The sequence below is a fragment of the Drosophila sechellia genome, chromosome 3R (assembly GCF_004382195.2).
Source record: "Drosophila sechellia strain sech25 chromosome 3R, ASM438219v1, whole genome shotgun sequence".
Classification (NCBI taxonomy): domain Eukaryota; kingdom Metazoa; phylum Arthropoda; class Insecta; order Diptera; family Drosophilidae; genus Drosophila; species Drosophila sechellia.
Genome location: NC_045952.1, coordinates 12,328,466 through 12,349,025, shown reverse-complemented (window position 1 = coordinate 12,349,025; position 20,560 = coordinate 12,328,466). Strand labels below are relative to the sequence as shown.

The following is a 20,560-nucleotide window of genomic DNA, read 5'->3' as shown; positions in this document are numbered from 1 at the left end:
GAGAAGAAAGCTGAAAAATTATTGAAAAATATGGTTGCAAAGCCAAAATAAAATTAATGTTTATTTGTTAATTTTCAAGGCAACCAGATGTGCAATAAAAGTGCTAAAATTGTGAAAAATCCAAGCCAAGCTGCCAACTAAACAATTATAACAAAGGCAATAAAAATTAAAACACGTTCTCAAACGCAACAGCATTAAATCAACAGCAGCAGCAACAAATACAACAAACACAACAACGAAGAGTGAACGGCCTCAAAGTCAACAACAGCTGCTTGCAGTTTTACAGTCATTGGGCGTCGGCGATCCCCCGCGACGCTCTGCTTCTTCGTCTTTCACGGGATTCCATGCATGAGGCCCTTCTCGCCATCTCGTTCCCACTGAAAGTACCGTTCCACGGAGTCCACCGGGTTAGTTTTCATATATTTTATTTTTTATTACTTTTTCGTTTGTTCCTTGCTGAGTCTGCCAAACATCGTCCACTTGTGTTAAACACATGTTAAGGGCTCAGTTTCGAATGACATGCAACAGAAGGGTTGTGGGAAACTATTTCAGATACACTGCAGCAGTGTGACCACAATCTTGTTTATCGTAGGAAATACTGTCAGTAACCAGAGTATTTTAAAAGTTGTGTGGCCTATTATAAGTACGTGGGCATCAGTACAACTTATTCAGTGATAATCAGATATTGCTCTCAGAAAACGTCGCTGAACCGATGAACCGAACCAGTACCCGAAGAAAGCAATATATGTAGACATAGATCTAACTTTATTTTCATATCAGTAAAAGAGAAGATTCAAACTGTCAGCTGTGTTACTTAATAATCAACTTTAACGCTTATGCTAGCAAATCTGTATTTGTTTATTCGCCATCCGTTTTAGCAAGTCCGTAAATAAATAAAATAAAGAGCCATATTTGAAAAGCAATTATTTGCAAACTGAGATGAATATTTTCCACTCTGTTATAACTTTGAATTTCCATTACTTAATTAAGTCTAAAGTTTATGTGCGTAGCAAAAATATGTTAGATAACCTACGTTTCTTACTTATTGATGATACGCAGTCGATGAGAAAGTGCGAAAGTCTTTAACGCCGAATTTAGCTGATGGTTATTATACAGGGCCGCACTGTATTGACTTTTCCCGGCCTTCAATTCGGCAATCGACTGACAGACCTGCCGATTAAAGATAAATAAGAAAAAACGTGAAAATGCCATTGCTCAAATTGCATTGGCCACGACATTGAACTCGCCAAGAAGCTGCAAACATTGCACCAAAAAAAAAAAAAAAAAAAAAACAGTAAAAATAAAAACCGAAGGAAACAAAACTTCTGTTGGCAACGCAAACGCACGTGAGGTTTTTCAATGTCGAAAAGCCACGCCCACGTCAATTCCCAAACGACCACCAAAGGCGGAAGGAAGGAATCAAGCGTAAATGACGTAGGGGGCTGTCCGGGTGAAGGAGAATCACTGGGATTGGGGTTATCTCGGGGTCACTCTCACCCCTTCTAAATAATCCGAAAGGTTGAGGCATGCCGGAAGAAAAAACTAGAAAGCAAATTACCGGCAATTTCCATACGGTTGAGGTGTAGATAATAACCGTCGGATCAGGTTGGTTTTTATATTTTCGCTATAATGTACAAATTATAGATAAGATTCTGTTACAATTTTTTATTAAGTATTAATTCACGTTGTTGCCTCTACGTTAAAAATAGCTTGGGGTTTTTAAGCAATGCTTTAATAGGAAATTAATAAACTTAATATTCTTTAAACCAGAATGTTTTACATTTCCTCATCGTAAAGTGACAGAAAAATCACTTGCACTTAAGTAAATAACATTAAGAGAGCTTAAGGTAAAAGCAAATGTATTGCGTATATTGGAAAGAGGATCGCCTTAAGCCTTTGGCGAAATTAATTGGGGAAAGCCAATTCATTGGGGCGATTAAAAAAATTTGTACGAAAAGCGGGAATAAATGCGTACAAATAAATTTCACAAGAAATCAATCGCATATTACATCTTTTGTGCTATTATTCAACCCGAATATGTTGTTTAAACAGTTGATTTTGTTGCTAGCTTCTATGCTTACCAGAGAAAGTGGATACCATTTGACCTCTGTAGAACCCATTTGCATAGCTCTTGGCTTTTGTACGTGTTCCAGCTGAGGCTAAACTAATTAAAGCACTCGCCACAGAAGCTCACAGGCCGATACACGGGGCAGATGCCCCACAAACAGGATATGTGTGAGTAGGTGGGAGGGAGGGGAGTGTGGTGTATTCGATTTCATATTCAATGTTAATCTAACATGCAAAGGTCAATCGGCCATTGAGGCGCCCCCATAAATACATACACACATCCACTCACATACACACAAACGTAACGGACATCATTGTGCAATTTCAGTTAGAGGCTGTGGCGTTGATAGACTACGTCGTCAATGGAATTGTTGTCTCTGCTTTGGATGTGGAAGTGGGATGGGTGACGTGCTAGCCCAGCCCTAAATTGAACGCAGCAGGGGGGTACATTGGCAAATAAACAATAAAACAAGAAAACTTACTTCGTCGAGCCGAAGCTAGTATACCCTTGCATTTATGATATAAAATATAATAATAATAATTTTTATGATCAAAAACAACGTTCCGCCCCGTTCTGACTTATAAAATGAAGACTTGAGAAGTTCTATGCAGATAGGTTTACAGCTAATATACTAGTTGGCTTAGAAACGGCCGGACGGAAGGACAGACAGTCCTAGCTACATATACTCAGCTGTTCATAATGATCTAGAATGACATCCGTAACTAATCGAATCCAACAACTTAAGTGTTGGTAAGCGTTAGTAACTATAACTATTGGCATAGACAGATAATTGGTTATGCACATCAAAGACACAGAGCTCTGACTTAAAAAATTAATTAATTCCGTGATGCCGCCCACTGTGCAAGGTGCAGTGGCGCCTGCATCTCTCTATTCGTAACTATTTCCATCTCTTTCCCGTTTTCCCTGCCTCCCCATTTGAGCTGACCTCGCATTTTTAGATGTGCAGCGCCTACTTCCCACTCTCCTTTTACACACTTGTCACTCGTTCATTTCGACTCGCTATTGTCTGACGTCGCTGCTAATCAAGGCGCGCTTATCTAGCCAACTTTGGTGTGTATGTGTGTGGGGGCTCTCGAGTGGTTTTGATCTGTGTGTGTGTATGTGTGCAAGGCTCTCGCGCTCTCTCCGGTTATCAGTGTGATAGGTCATTTGGTGTGATGCATGGAGAGAATGGCAGAGGGGAGACCTAGAAGAAGAAAGCGCCACTGTGCGCTCATTTATGTTTCGTGAATATATGCGAATGCTGCAGCCATTGTATTAAGTTTTAGTTGTATGTATTTGTTGTGCTTCAGACTGCCACTTTGCCTGTCAAAGCGTCAAATGCCAATGAAAACGGATATTGACATGTTACGCTATGTCGTTATGCTGGGCGTAATAGCAATTCAATTACGACTTGATTGCCAACAACAAAAATCACATTAATAGCATATTGTCAATTGAGCTGACTTATCCACATCGGCAATTAATGTACACTTCCAATATTATTTGATAAATGATTCTGATGTAAGGAGTTAAATTGGCCACTGGCAAAACTGGAAAATGATAAAAAATTAGATGATAATTAAAAAAAAAAATTTTTTTAAACACTGAAATATAAATCGAACAAAGTTGAAACCCTAATTTTTATCTAAATATAAATACAATATTCAACGGCATAACCGTTGCAGATGTTTGTATGTTAGCCTTTCAATTGATTTGCATAATTGGAATTCAATTGTTCGTTCTGGAAACTGTAATGAAATTGTTTCTTTTTATAAATAGAAATTTTAGCAACAAATATATTGTAATGCACTTCAAGAGGAAAAAAGTGAAATACATACAAACAACTCACAAATCTCCAGCTGATAAGTCACCCAACAAACACACAAGTAACAAGTATAGACACACGCACTTATCACTCGAGTTTCCTTATCATTGTTTATTTTAAGCGCCGTTTGTTTTCTTTGATTGCTTAGGTAATTTCCCTCATTTTTGGTGACCACCTATGGGCTTTATGGGGCTTCCTGTATAAGTTGGTTTTTTGGGCTTTAATTAAATTTGCAATTATATGAGTTAGTCACAGTTTAGAAATCACTGTGTCACCTTGATTTCCAATCAATATTCCGTCCAATTAGGAGGAATTCTTTTGCGGTTTCATCTTGCTGTTTCGGGCAGGGATACACAGTAACAAAGGCAAACCTGTATAGCAATAGGAATTTTGTATACATTATATTAGTTCATATTCAACTTTTAGAGCTAAAAAAGGTTTTTTAAATATTTTGATTTTTGTAAATTCAAATGTGTTTTAAACTTATAGAACATGCACATTGTTCCCACCTTTTTTTTTCTGTGTTGTGATTGTTGTCACTAATGTTGTGGATTCTAATTGGGATTTTCCGCTTTTTGCTGTTTTTACTATTGCCGTCATCAACGCTAGTTCTCTATTTTTCCTATTCGCTGTCCTCTGCTCCAATTCTCTCCTTTCCTCGCCCTTTCTTCTTATATTCGGATTTGTGTTCAATTTACACTTGATTTATTTATGAGCTACACACAGCTACAGATAAAATTGTCTTGCACACACACACACATGCCTTTCCGTGTGGTAGTGTTGATGAGTGAGTTTGGTCAACCCACCTTGAGCATAATTTTATTTATAGCGTTTGGTTTATTTTTAATTATCGATTTTGTTTTTCCCTGCTTTCAAACGCAACAAACAAAATATAGAATATTAGGAACATGTGTGTTTTTTTTTTATTTTCTCTATCACTTTTCTTAAAAACGGGTTTATTGTCGTTTTATTAATCAGGAAACCCATTTGGTTTTGCAACAAGTGTGAATTTGTTGAATGTTATGTCACACTGTTTTATCACACAGAAATGCGAACTTTCGCTCCCAACTTTCATTAATGAAAATAAATTGTTTATAACAGTTCCCTTGGTGGTCTTTAAAAACTCAGATATTTTGACCAATTCTAACAACAATTATGCCGTACGACTACATCTTACAGTCTTGGAATAATTTTAAATCTTGAATACATAATTTCAATAAGCGAGTGTTGTGCTTACTTTTTAACCCATGGCCATTCGGAAACCTTGTGTAAAACCCCAGGTGCAATATCCAGCTAAGAGCCATTGTTACATTCTGATTCATGAAAAAACAGGCTATCTTTAAGAACAACCGGGAGCGACAAAATGCGAACCCGTTTTCATACCAGGCCAGAAGCAAAAGGCGTAGAAAGCTAAGAAACCAAACCGACACCAAAAAGTAATAAAAACAAAAAAGAAAAAAAAAAAACAGTACGCGGAGTCCAACCAAATACAAATGGGTTTAAGTGGGGAGCCAGAAACACCGAAGAAGTAGAGTCAAACGGAGATCGATCGGTGGACATTCAGCCATTTATACGTTAATTCCCGTCCATATGTACACAGAGATACAGATATTGGTGTGTGTATGAACCAGTTTTACCCCCAGGATATTAAGCCATAATACAGTCAAAGCATTAACAAGAAAAGCATGAAAAATGGGACTTGCCGAGGCAATGAAATACCCTAGGAAAGCCAACCAACTAGAAATACCAGACCAATTAGCTATTGATGGAAGAGATACGTTTTGTTTTCATTTTACAAGGAAAATGTATCATGAAGAGAACTACTGGATGTTTATAATTAAAATCTTGATCAGCATAAGCATTCTTCTCGTCGATTTATTAAAGTTTCTTTTCTTTAACTTGACCAAGTGAAACAACCGTTTGGTGGACGATTTTCGTGGTGTGCATTTAACATAGGCAAGTGGTTCTGTTATCTAGAGATGAGGTGATGTTGGGGGATACCGAAGGAACTTGTAATCGGAGTAGAACTCGAACTCGAACTTGTTTCTGAATCATTTCGTCGTCTTTGCTTTTGCCCACAGCAATATACTCTTTAATTGTTATCGGCGGTTTTTAGTCTTTGTGATTTTTTTTTACAGTCCCGGCTAACGGTACAACTATCGGTTGTGTGTATGTTGTTTTGCTTTCTCGTTTGTCGTTGGCGAAAAAAAACTAGTGGGTAGATAACATTTTCCGACTCCCGTTCGCAGCTGGCAAGCAATCGAAGACAGACGGGCGGGCAGACTGATATTAGATGAATGTAGAAATTAAGGCAAAGGGTAATGGAGAGGAGAGTGAACCCGACCGCAAAACGAGTGGGAATACCTAATTATTTCCTGTTAATCGTCTTGGGCGGAACGGTAACCAAGATTCAGGCTTTCCTTTCCACCAGTTAACCAATTTAATACGGCCGTGTGCTATTCGGTATTGTATGTGATCAGCGTTATTAACTTAAATGCCGGCCAATCAGATGTTGTAACTTGAAATTAAAAGAGTCTTCTATTTACTTTGCTGATCCAGTGGCGCGATTAGTAATTTGAGTTTTTTAAATTTTCGTAACTATGTATTTTGAGCAAATAAAGTTTTATAATATGGGAAATACCCTGCCCAACTTTCAAAAATTCGCCAATGCATGAAGAAGCACCTTATTTTTTTTTTGTTTATATTATATTTGCTTTTGATTGTGTCCGTCATATTTGTCACATTGTCTCCATTCTCGGGTGACTCATTTGGTTTACATTATCTTTGGTAAACGTGACTCGCAATTACAGAAGCCCACGTGTTACCCTTAACTTAATTAAGCAACTGCTGCCTAGTTGAAGTACCGATTAAACCGACGACATTGAACTAAATTTGGCAACAATGAAAAGCATGGGAAAATATGAGATCTTACAGGGGCCACACCCACCCGAGCTGCAACAAAGCAAAACCTTTTGTCTTAATCAAACATATTTCCCTTGTCTGGTGGCCATGAGTCACTCCACTACAATCCACTCGACTCGACTGGAGTCGATTCGAATTCTCTGCCCCCAACTGCCCTGCTCTGCCCATGAATGGTTACGCCTGAGCGAGCTCTCTGGACATGTGGCCATAACCAGCAGCTAGGTCTCTATTCCCTCTTGCAAGCGTTTAGGTAAACAGAAACTCATCTGGCCTACACAACTCGATTCGAAACGATTTTTCTTCGCTGTGCAGGGCCACTTGAAAATGCAAAAAGTTTCTGTGTCATTGTCCTGGGTTCTTTTTTTCTTACTGGGACAATAATAAAAACTTATTTATGAGTCGATAGTAACGCCCACCTATAACAATAACACAATATCTGTTTCGGTCGGGCAGGTTTTTGAACTTTACTACCTTGATTTCCGTGTGTCAATAGTTTAGATCCTATCTACCCGGGGCTTTTTGGTCGTTCAAAATTAAATGTTGCGCAAATATATATACATACAAAAAACAAACATCAAGGCGGAAAAGTACGTATTAATATCGTAGCTCTTAACAATCATTTAGCTTACTGTACCAAAGAATATAGCGAATTAAGAACGAATTTCTCGTCGTTTTTGCATTTAAGTATCTTGACATTTAGTGTTGGGCACACTAGGACTTAAATTGTGCCCGACTTTAAGCATATGCTGCTAAAGACCCTTAAAGCCAACATCAGGTGGCTGTTGCGCTGCGTCTGCATCGCTGTAAAATGTTTATTTTTATTGCAAATCAACTTGTTACTAATCGATTTCCGTTCTGTTTCCTTGCAGTGGCGGTGGCCCACAAACGACAACTGCCGGTCCATCCGCTGGTAATGTGGCAAATGCCACCACAGCCCTAGCCGGTGGTAAAAGCTCAAGCAATAACATGTATTCCACCCGCCAATCTGTAAGCACCACGACCGGTGTACTTATGGTCGGACCAAATTTTCGTGTCGGTAAAAAAATTGGCTGTGGTAATTTTGGCGAATTGCGTTTAGGTAAGTCTAAATAAATTACACATTCACTAATAATCAATCATTAGTTTATTATGATAACACTTGTATAAACGTTTTCAAATGGTTTTCTGGGCACATGATATTGGGCATATGATATTGACGATTTATAATAAAAAAAAATCGTTTAAAAAATGTTATGCTGATTGTATTTCACGTTTCTTCAGCTATCATTGCAAAGTTTGCAAGCGCCGAGTATTGAAAAATCATTTTAAATTCCAGAGGATCCAAAACACATTACGTTTGAGAAAAGACTTCCGCTTAAATAATTCGAATTTTTTTTTAAGATTCAAAGCCCCAAGCTGCGTACCGTCCGCCACCCCATTGACCCATTCTCTCCCCGAATTTTTGCCTGTTGGCATGCAAATAATGTCGCGTTTGGGACCTTCGGTGTTTTATTTTTCTTGCACCTTTTTTTCGTTGGCCACTTCCTTTCGACGGGCATTCCTTTCCAGGTCTGTTAACCACAATGGGAACAGTGGTTCCCCGCTCCTTTTCACTGTCGGCGAAGAGTGCACAATACAACACAAAACGCCATTCCATTCCGCCATCTGTTTTCTTGGCATCGTCGTCGTTGTCGTCATTTTGGCTTTGTTTGCTAAATGCGCTTTTATAAAGTTGTTTCAAACCGGCCCCGCCCCTTCGGCCGTTGTTTATTTTTTTGGGGCCTTCCACTTCCTTTTGTGCATTTGTTGTCACATTGCCAACAGGTAGTACTATAAAGTCTAGCTAATTCTTAGTCGGTTGTAGTGGGCTATGCCGCTCAAACTGTAATTATCACGAGGTCTCCTTCTCAGACTTATCAGACTGTCTCTTTCTTAGCCATTCATTCTTTCTCTTTCCGACGGTCTGAGCCACATGCTCTTTCTTTGTTTCCACCTCAGCATCTCGAGACTTTTTGTTGCATTTGTTTTGTGGGGTTGTTGTTGTGGGGTTGACTCATTAGGCCGAAGCGGTGACAAAAAGCAAAAATAATCACTTAAAAGCTGTGTTTAATTGGCTGGTTTAATTGCCTATTCAAATTATGATAATCGCACAGTTTGAAATGTACTGGTTGCTTATGTTCAATTAAAATTAAATACGTTTCTATGACGTTGCACAGCCAATTTCGTTTCGCTTATGATATCATTTTTATTATTTGTGGTCTATAAATACCCTTCGCAAAGTGTGTGTTTGCTTGTCTAATTTCTTTTGTTGTTAAATTAGTTAAGTGCTGACGTTTAAATAAAAGGGAATTTACATTTTGGGCATTTTCTTGCAATCTGCGGTCCCAATGACATAATTTTGTTTTGATTTTTAGGAGGCCTGTTTCTTTTGTTATTTACCCATTTCAAACCCAAAGAATAAGTATGAATGTAAAAGCATTTGGGAAACCAGAACGTTGACCAACCTAAATACTTTTCCGCCCATTTTCTTGGCTCATTGGCGCATATAAACGCCTTGCGTGGGCGTTTCTCATTTAATTTGGGAACTTTCGCTTTATTTTTGTTTAGCGTAGCACGCCCTTTATATAAATTGTTTCTCTCTCATTGTTTTAGCTTCTGTGAGCTATTTTATTGTTTATTTCAACGAATCTCTGGAAGTTTATTTTCCATTTTTTGCAGTTTTACAATGATAAATATTTTATATTGCGTTAGGTCACGGTATTTGTGGATGATACTCGTATACATTGAGCTTGGGTCTAGAAATTTTTGATTTTTGGGTACACACTTGTATCCAATGATCACGACTTTCAATAGTCCTCACTTATTTAATGTAATTTACAATATCCTCTATAAAGGAGACTTCTGAAATTTAAAGTTTGACATCTGCTGTGCACACTTTCAAAAGAAATTTAACATTGTTTTCGATCGACCAGAAACCTTTTTTTTGTCTGCGTAGACAAAAAATTCCAGACCAACAAATTGTTAATTTTGCATTTTTGACTCTTTGCTCGCATGTTTTTAGTGAGGGTTCTAAGAATTCAGCAAACAAAACATTTCTAGGGGGCCAGGCGGGCGGATGGATGGATAAAAGGCATTGCTGGCGGTACTTTCTAGCATGTAATCGAAATCATGCGGCTTCCTATCGCCGATTTTGTTGTATCTATGTGTATATGCGTATGTGTGTGCGACGACTTACTCTATCATCAGCGTTTCAATGTTGTGTCTGTTGATAAGCAACGTCTGTCCCACCCATCCACTCACCCAGCGAACTCATAAAAGCCAAACCCAAGCCACCCACACATTCTTGGCGGGCTCTCTCACCGACTTTCTCATGACATAATTTCGCACATGAGCGCACTGTTCGTTGTTGACATTTTCTCTCAGCTTCTGTCTGAGGCTCCGTCATGTCGTGGTATCTAAAATGCAATTCTCGAATTCTTGTTCTCAAATTCGCTTCCGGACGATTTGTTTTAATTTCACATTACAATTCGTATATTTTGGAAAGGTTCTTAGCCAGAAAATACAACATTATTTTTTAATAGTAACAATTTAATAAAGTACAAAACGACGACCAATAGTTTTAAAATAAATCCTCTGAGTATTGAAGTTCGGGTTGAGAACAAGGGGACTGCTGTAAAATATTTCATGTATTTCTTACTATTATTTTTCCCCCATTTGGCTAGGTCGGCGAATGTGTTGCTTTGGTGGTGGTGTCGGAGGGCGTAATGGGCGTGGCACTACTGATAACGGTGGGGCAGGTAAACGCGTTGAATGCATGTGCTTGGCGATAGTCTTAGGCATGTAAAGCCACATGTGCGTACAAGTCTCTTTTCTTATTTGGCATTTGTGTTGGAGTTGAAGATTTGAAATTAATGTTGTTTTATTTATTTAACTTACTTTAGAAACATATAATTAATGGCAATTTTTCTTTTATTTCAGGCAAAAACCTTTACAACAATGAACATGTAGCAATAAAAATGGAGCCTATGAAGTCAAAGGCTCCGCAACTACACTTAGAGTATAGGTTTTATAAACTTTTAGGATCACATGGTATGTAATCTATCGCTTTACAACTCGTCTGTTCTACGATCCATAACTTCTTCCAAAGCTGTCGTCCCACTTAACACAAAATAATAAACTAACAACAAATGTCCAACGACCTCTATAGGGAATAAAATTCCAATTGCTCTGAAGACGTACGATTTGTACATGATTATCGAAGCCGGTCTCTATTTTCCTAGTCACATTTTATTACTCCCCTTCCCTCCCCGTATATTTTACTAACAAACTAATTACTGAAAGTAAAGTTTTGCACCGTTACCACCATTTTATTAGATTCATATGTAAACGAATATATTTATAATTTTTGTAAAACACTTCTGGTACCTCGCTAGTGGTAAACGCACTGCGATGAAAGAATACGACGAAAAGAAAAACATGAATAGATTTTCTCAAGCATATTTTCGGAGGTCGGTCGGTGCGTGAAGTGAAAAATTAAAAAATTATTTAAAACAAGAACTGTAAAAACACCACGTCCCTTGTCTATTGTACTTCAGTAGTAAAACAGCTCAGGCTACAACTCCAACTACTATTATTACCGCCAATGTAAAACAGCTCGAAAATCAATTAAATCTCTATACATATATATGTATTAATATATATTATATTATATTAATATATATATATATATATATATATATAGATTTCTCAACTATTGCCCAACTTGCATTAATTTTTTTTTTGTTCTAAATTCCTCTGTTTTCTGTTGCTTAATCTTATTTGTTGTTTATTTAAATATCTTGCTCTCTGTTACTCCATTATTCATCAACTACTACAACACCGAATACCCCAAATGTTTACTATGAATTATTGAACAAAAACACCGCTAAATTAAAATTTAAACCCGAATCCGAATCATCATGCGCTGCTCTCTATCTATCTATATATTTCTCCACGTGTCTGCTGCAATCTACCACAACATTACAACCAACTCGATTATGAACTGAATTGAACCAACCTTCAACCAACCAACAACAATCAACTGTTGCATAATACATTGTGATGCTATGTTGCTATAATATAATGCTATGAACCAACCCCTCACCACCATCCCCACCACTAAATTGGACCCCAAATCGGAATTGGAATGGGATTTTGTCTGATCCTGAACAAAATACAAATAAATGCTACATCGGAATCAATATCGAAATGCAGCCGATAACGCCCCAGATGGCATACCACGCATTTATCATTTGGGCACTTGCGGTGGCCGTTACAATGCCATGGTTTTAGAGTTATTGGGATTATCATTAGAAGATCTCTTCAATATTTGCGCCCGTAAATTTTCACTTAAGACTGTATTGATGATAGCGAAACAACTTGTAAGTGTGGCATCCACCACGAACGGAAAGATCACCAAAAAGGTGTTGTAGACGAAAGTAAAGCGGGTTTCACTTGATTAAAAAAATAATAATAATATTGCGTGGGGAAAAAAATTTGCTATTCCAGGGAAGTTGTAAAATGCTAGATTTTTACAAAGAACGGCAGTTTACGTTTCTGCCTCTCTTATAAATCTTATTGCCAGGAATTTAAATTAACTATTACATTTTGAAGTGTCCTGTATAACAGTCATATCTTGTGAAATCCGCCAGCATCTCGTCCATGAACCAATTTTTTTTTTTAATTTTGAATCAAAAGTGTCTCAACGGCTAATATATAGGTTTTATTTTTGTTTTCTTGATTTAGTACGTTTTAGAGTCTATGCAATGAACGTTAGTCAACTTTTTAGTTTACTGTAGATATGTTGAAACTGTAGTAAAGGTAATAATACTTTTATGTTGCAACTTTCAATATCGTTTAACGGATCTGCAATGAACTTATAACACTAAAAAGCAATCCCTTTAAAGCATGTAATGCGTCGTTTAAAAATTAATTATTTAATCAAACACCTAATTGTACATAAACCCAAGTGGAATCCTTTATTCCATAGTGTTTTCAAGTTAAAAACAACTGAAATTAAGTCATTAGTATAACAATTTCATTGTCGAACTTGTTAACACTTAACTTTTTTTAATTTATCATTTATCAAAACTGACTTTTGTAGTCTCTCTTTTCTCTTTGACATAAAAGTGCAATGTATATAATTTAACCAAAACTACTAACACAGTTGCAAAAAGATCTATCGAACTGTTTATCAGAATTCAGAGAATACCAAACCTGTTATACACACCACACACACCGCCATGGAAACTATTTTAGTTTTAAGATTATTCGTAAGCACACACAAAACTCTGTTATATCCGAGTTGACGTTTCTACTGGTTAGGTCAAATGAAGTTCGGAGGAGGAGGATGAGTTGGTAGGTGAGTTCCCGTCTCCAGGTTGGTCTTCCGGCAGTCATTTCCTTGTGTATATGCTTCGAGAATCTCTATTTTTGTTGTTCTTGTTGTGTTTAGCACAGTTGCCCGAATAAGTATTTATACATTCGCTCGATTTTTGTCAAATGAAAGGTGGTAATATCGTAAGACGCGCTACACTAACCTCCAGAACAAGAGCCAAATCCATCGCTCTCTACACATCACTTTCCCACTCTGTTTCTTTCCTTCTTTTGTGCCCGAACCGTCATATCAATTGAAATGCAGCTTTAAAGAACAAGGACTTGTTATTTAAAAAAAAAAAAAAACCAAGTTTGTATCTCTCATCTTTTTTTCTTCTCTCTCCCATCTCTCTTTTTATCTCTTGCTCACGAATTGTTTGCAAAAATACAACAAAAACAACAACAAACAACAAATCGATCAACCAAAAATCTTTTGTGCGTTGTCCAACACTCGTATAAATAATAACACTCGCTCGCTTCCTCCAAACAAAATTCTATGTCGACCCAACCGAACAATCAACAATAAAATCGACCAATCAATCAATTAATCGATCGATCAATCGATAGCAGAGGGTGTACCAGAAGTATATTACTTCGGCCCCTGCGGCAAATACAATGCTCTTGTTATGGAGTTGCTTGGTCCATCACTTGAAGATTTATTCGATATTTGCGGCAGACGTTTCACTTTGAAGAGCGTACTTCTGATAGCTATACAATTAGTAAGTACTACCACAAAAAAATCCACCAAAACAAAGTTAAACAACGAAGCATAAAACAACAGATATTGCAATCGCAAAGTTTTCCTTAAGCACGCGCATAATTCTGCACATAATCACATTTACAACACTGGTAGCCGAGGTCCAAATTAACCAACACTAGTGCTAAGATCAAGATCGAAACACCTTTTGTTTGTTTTGCGTGTGTGTGGGTTGGGGTGTGTATATGCGTTTTTATTAGAGTTGCTTGGTTACTAGCTTATAGTTTTAACTCTTTTTATTTACTATTTATTTAATGTTCATTACTAACAAGAAACCAATAGGTCGCTGCCTCCCTATTTTGACTCTCTCCGACTCACTCTTTCTGTCAAAATCATAGCTGCCTGGTTGAGGTTTTATTTGTAACTTTTGCATTCATTACGAGGCATTATTCACTAAAAAAATACTTCCTTACCGAAAATAATCTTATATTTTAAAATAACAAAAATTAGCTAAACAGGAAGAAAACAAACGTTCATTGTAATTAAAATAAATTTGCATGCACACATCAATTTGTAGCTCAATATAGATATTTCTGAGTTTTTTATATTTATGATTTAACAGCAATTAATAATAAAATCCGAACAAATTTACAGTGAAAAACATAAACAGCTAGTTGAGACACTACAGAAAAATGTTCAAATAGAATTTTATTTTATAAATTAAAAGCTAAAAAGAGCATTTCATAAGCAAAAATGCCTATATAATGCTCTTTTTAAAATTTGCACAATTAACTAATTTTTCTTTCAATATTTTCCCAAAAAACCCGTCCACATATAAAAATATAGCTCCACCGGATCGAATATGTTCATAGTCGGCACTTAATATATAGGGATGTGAAACCAGAGAACTTTCTCATTGGCAGAACGTCAACAAAACGTGAAAAAATTATACATATAATTGGTAAGATCTTAGATGAAATTTTAAACGTGTACTGCAAATTTAAACATAATATCATCAACAGATTTCGGTTTGGCCAAAGAATACATTGATTTAGATACAAATAGGCATATACCATATCGGGAGCATAAATCCCTAACTGGAACAGCACGTTATATGTCAATCAACACGCACATGGGGCGTGAGCAGTCGAGACGCGATGATCTGGAGGCATTGGGACATATGTTTATGTATTTCTTAAGGGGTTCACTGCCGTGGCAAGGCCTAAAGGCTGATACACTCAAGGAGAGATATCAAAAAATCGGTGATACGAAACGAGCAACGCCCATCGAGGTGAAATATATCCCAAAAATTCCTCTAATCTCAATAAACCTCGAACTAACGTCTTATTTCCAACACGCAGGTGCTTTGTGATGGACATCCGGAAGAGTTTGCGACATATTTGCGTTATGTACGGCGGTTAGATTTTTTCGAAACTCCCGACTATGATTTTCTGCGAAGACTGTTTCAAGACTTATTCGATCGTAAGGGTTACACCGACGAGGGCGAGTTCGACTGGACAGGGAAGACAATGGTGAGCTATATATTCGTCTACCCCATTTAAATTACACGTTCTTAAACATTAAGACTCTTAAAAAACATTCCACCGAATTCTAAAACGTGACCCCTAATCTAATTCATAGGAGACATAGTGAATTGCAAGCACTTAGAAATATATAAATTGATATCCATAACGTCTCGAAATCTCAAAATATTTTAAGTTAATAGTCATGTAACTGAACAATCATTTCTAATGATGGAAGTATCAAGCATGATATCAAAAATCGATTGACTGAGCCAACCGCCGCCATTGCCCTTCAAACCCACTAAGAATGATTTTAATTCACCCAAAAATGAATGAAAGCCGCATGGAATTATCGGTTTGTATGACGTCAATGTAACAAACTACTAACATGGCAGGATCCTTGCTGTCGCGCTATCAGTTTTCCGCCACCCGCCGCTGCTGCAAAGAAGATTGGGCTCAGTTTGTTCTTAGTTTGATTCCTGTTCCCAACGACATGTGTTATCTTTACCGCCTTCACCGAATTGAATGAAATATATATTTTTATAAAGTGCCTTTACCCACATTCAAGATAGAATCTTAAATTAAAGCGCAATATAAACAGTAAAGACACATAATCAACTCCGAAAAATGCTGTTTTAATATTTAAAAGTGTTTCCCCAAAATTTAGCGGTATTGATATTAAAGCCCTTTCCTGTTTCGATTTTAAGACCAAGGAACAGCTGGACCAAATGAAAGTCATAAAGAATGCACCGCCATCGCATTTGGCCAAAAATAAGTCTGACAAGGTACAAAAAAGAAACCCAAATGGCAAGATATATCGTTGAATTCTATAGCTAAATCAGTACTGCATAGTTACGTATGACGCTCGATGATCACTTTCAGTGCAGGACAAAGCTTGTTGTGTCAGTGTGTAAGCTCGTTGCTTTAGGTGGTTAAGCTATCGTATGTTAAGTACAAACAATTAATGACACAAACTTAAGGAACCAAGTGAAGCCATTTATAACAGCACTTTTCTTCTCTCCTTGATCTCTTCTCTTTTTCGGTTGTCACCACCGTTTCATGTGCGTCTAACTCTGTGTGTTAATAAAACCTACTGAATCATCTATATATAAACATGTTAAATTTAATACATGCATTCACATCACTGACATAATACAGTCAACACCCGTCGGATCTCTGCAAACTGGCCATGAAGTCATCATTTCACCAAATAAAGATCGTCATAATGTTACGGCTAAGGTAATGTATATAGTAACATTTTTCTAAAGTAGTCCGAAAAGGAATCAAATTTGTGCTCTCGATCACAGACAAAATTTAAATTGATTATTTTATATGTTTATAAGATATAAACAGTTATCCTTGATTATACTAGCTTTAACAAACTTTTTTCACTTTGGTTACTCAGTTCTTTACTTCTAACATTCGTTATTCACTGCTCTTCTTTCTATACTTATGCTCAACGCTTTTGTTTTGATCCTACTTTTCTTCCCAACACACATTTGATATAAAACTTAGGATGTTTCTTATTTTGATTTTGATGACGAAGTTGATGATGAGAATGAAGAATATATAATACTCCAGGTTAGACGTTGTAGACTTGAAAATTATCTCTGTAATGGTTAGTGTGAAATAAAGTGCTCTTCTACTCCTTTTAAGCATACATATACGCCTGGTTGTAGATTACATTGCTAGGTTTATAAATGCTTTGGGTTTAATTCTCATTTTCTTAGTGAGAAAAATGCGAATACTAGGCTAGGATGTTGAAAAAGGAAAGCCTTAAAATATCTGCTTGAAATATATAGAATATTGAAAAGCTGATGGTAGAGATGCTCGACTAACCTAGTTTTAAAAATGCACAGAAATGCTTCAATCGATCGGTGAACGGTGTTTGTAAATTATTTTTATTATAATTTGCTTAAATCTTTGCTATTAACTTAACCCTTGTTTACTATAATTAAATTCGCCTTTGATTGTTGTATGGACTACATTTTTTTATGGTTTTATTGTAGCACATTCTTGACTTGCTTTAGTTTTACTTAGACTCACTCTCAATCCCTAAATTATAAATAGCATATAATATAAGAGCTGTCTGTCTCTATGTTGTACAGAAATACAACTTTTTTTGAACTTGAAATTAATTATTGAACAAATTGCATAAATCCGTTTCCACCAATTGCCTGATCGCAAACCGAACTGAACTGTACCGAACAAAAATATTCAAAACCAACTGTCCAAATCCTTCACCACCACTTCAACCACCACCACCATAACCCAACCACAGACAAATGCCAAAGGAGGTGTTGCTGCGTGGCCTGATGTGCCAAAGCCGGGGGCAACACTGGGCAATCTAACGCCGGCCGATCGGCATGGTTCAGTACAGGTAAGTTGCGACAACCGGCCAGTGTTGTACAAAAGATTTTTCTTTTCTTCCGTTTCCGTTTTATTTCTGTTATGTCGCTCGTTCGCCCGCTCAGTCTACAGTCTGTATTTGTGCATACATAATCTAAACTTAGCAAACTTCAGCTCCTTGGCAAGACATAGCATACATATAAATAAAAGACATTTGTATTCGCCTCATTACGTTATTGAATTCTTGTTCGACTGTGATTCTGTACATAATTGCCTAAATATATTTTCTATAACTATTACAACGAAACATTATCTATCGCAGACTGTTATATTTTTGGCCTTTTCAATTCTAATGTTTTCACTTGATTTACTCTACATTAGCTCAACAAGGTACTGAACAATAATCTCTCCTCCCAACGTGTGTTATTCCTACTCCTCTCCACTATAGTTTATTTCACTTCCGTTACGTTTGATTTGATTTTTCCAACACGTTTTGTTAGTTTCTTCTTGGGTGTTTTTCTCGGATCTTCCTCTTATTTTTGAACCTAGAGTATTCCTTCATTGAAAAGATTGATGCTAGAGGATCCTTATAAAATCTGCATGAATAACAAAGAAGAAACGTAGCCTTTCTCTACTTGTGCACGGTACTAATGCAAGTTTTAGCAATGCATTAACCAACACAATTTAGCGGTATATGTTATTGACTGCATGCCACACAATACATAACACTATTCTAGAGACGCATGGATCACTTTACATATCCGCAGAGTTATAACAATAAATAGATTCGGCTGGAGGAAATTCATTTTTCATAAAGTGAAATCATTGGCATTTATTTCGATCCGAAAAGACCACTTTTGATGCATCGAATCAAATTCGAAACCAAAACACAACTTATTACAGAGATTGCCTGAAGATTCAAGCTCGGATGATGATAGCCCCTTTGATGCTTATTATGAGAAAAGCGATCCCGAAGACGACCCTAAGAAATAGGACACCAACGAACCACCAACACTTCTACTATTCTCCCAAATACCACATCTACTGCTTCTTTTTAAATTTTAACGACATAAGACAAGACAAACCCTGTTTACTTTCCTTTTAAATGGGCTTTCCAAGGTATTTGAAATATAACTTGTCTGTCCTAGTCCTCTGATCTTGTGCTGTGCCCATTCATCATCTAAATGTATGATCTGCCAAACGTCCTGACAATCCAGGCAATCTCCGATATAGGTCTTCATATTTATTAATCCTTTCCAAACCGTTAAAGGTATTGAAAGTGCAAAATAAAAATTTTTCATTCGTAGTCTACTTGGCTTTGTAGTGCTGCCAAGAAAGTCGTTGTTTGTATAACAGTTTTGTTCTGTGTGATGTCTGTACTGCCAATCCAATCGATACTTTTAAATCGACTGTACTTAAACTGGTTCTTTTTTGATTAGTAATTTAAAAAAGCGGTTTAAATCGTTATATTATGTATAATCACTTCTTATTGTACATACTCGTTCTATATGTTTAGTACAAAAGTTAAAAACGAATGGAAATTAATGTTACAATTGTATTCCTTTTCTTTTCTCTTTAACATTCCTTTGCAGGTTGTGAGTTCGACGAATGGCGAACTAAATCCGGACGATCCCACGGCCGGACACTCAAACACGCCCATCACACAGCAGCCGGAAGTCGAAGTGGTCGATGAAACAAAGTATGTGTTTACTCAGGCGGTCAATTAATCGGTATATCGATATGTAGCTTAATGATAGATGTGTTGTGGGACAGATTGACCTTTGTATAGAGAAAACATTGTACAAAATAAACTTGTTTATAGATACTCAGATATAAAAGAATGGGGAATTTTAGAGGCACGGTATAGATAGATGTGTTGCGGGACAGATTGACCTTTGTATAGAGAAAACATTGTACAAAATAAACTTGTTTATAGATACTCAGATATAAAAGAATGGGGAATTTTAGAGGCACGGTTGTTGCGTATTACATGTAAATTAAAGTAATTGCATACCATATCTTTTGGGGGTGTGTTATTTGTTTTAGACGATGTAATGCCAGCAACAAACCAAAAATAATACGTTTGCTTTGGAAAGCGGTCTTTCTGAATATATCGATACATTGATTAACAGATCCACAAGATATTTAAAGAATTTTTTGCTTTGTCGTTTTTAATGTGCAACTTCCGTTTTCCGTTCTCTCTTTCTCTTTCTCCCCCGACCAATCCACTGCCTCTGCCTATGCCTACGTCTCCCTCTATGAATCCGTATCCGAATCCGAATCCGTCTCGTTTCTGTCCCTTGGTTAACTGTCTCCAGTGGTTCCTTATATTCCAGATGTTGTTGTTTCTTTAAACGAAAGAAGAAGAAATCGACGCGCCAAAAATGACTAGACGGTGTACAATGTAGTCCAGAACGCGAGGCAGTCACCCTGCTGCGTGCCACTTCACATTCAAACTCACGGGATAGCGTATTGAATAATCCGAGTCAGGATTATATCCAGCAGGCAACGTCGCAGCATACGTTGCGTTATCCTCCATCCGCGTCGATGTTGACGCCAACACCAACTACAAACACACCGACACTTCCGTTGTAATTTATATAAATATAAAGCCAGATGCAAAATGCAGAAAGCAACAAAAAAATATTAAACGAAACCCAACAAAACAAAACAAATGAACCCCGTATACATTAAATACACTAAAAAACAGTAAAAACAAACAAAATGCAACCAATTTTGATTAATTATTGTAATGATTGTATTTTATTATTATTTTTATT

At 36.9% G+C, this 20,560-nt stretch overlaps 1 protein-coding gene across 15 annotated transcripts in view; it reads left to right on the top strand.

The window, feature by feature from the left end:
* Positions 1-20,560, top strand: part of LOC6616912 (casein kinase I) — a 29,699-nt gene extending 9,139 nt beyond the window's left edge. For 3 of the 15 annotated variants that reach the window (XM_032722674.1, XM_032722675.1, XM_032722676.1), the window contains 13 exons: positions 80-407; positions 7,688-7,896; positions 10,776-10,886; positions 12,051-12,217; positions 14,755-14,869; positions 14,931-15,199; positions 15,270-15,440; positions 16,139-16,216; positions 16,590-16,670; positions 16,947-17,012; positions 17,713-17,811; positions 19,373-19,479; positions 20,099-20,560. In XM_032722674.1, the coding sequence (XP_032578565.1) occupies positions 7,785-7,896; positions 10,776-10,886; positions 12,051-12,217; positions 14,755-14,869; positions 14,931-15,199; positions 15,270-15,440; positions 16,139-16,216; positions 16,590-16,670; positions 16,947-17,012; positions 17,713-17,811; positions 19,373-19,479; positions 20,099-20,168 (1,446 nt within the window). In that variant the 5' untranslated portion in view covers positions 80-407; positions 7,688-7,784 and the 3' untranslated portion in view covers positions 20,169-20,560. Of the gene's footprint in view, positions 1-79; positions 408-7,340; positions 7,406-7,687; positions 7,897-10,775; positions 10,887-12,050; positions 12,218-13,778; positions 13,931-14,754; positions 14,870-14,930; positions 15,200-15,269; positions 15,441-15,549; positions 16,060-16,138; positions 16,217-16,589; positions 16,671-16,946; positions 17,013-17,712; positions 17,812-18,683; positions 18,900-19,372; positions 19,480-20,098 lie in introns of those variants that run through there. The other 12 variants (XM_032722671.1, XM_032722669.1, XM_032722670.1 and 9 more) reach the window with 12 other exon arrangements.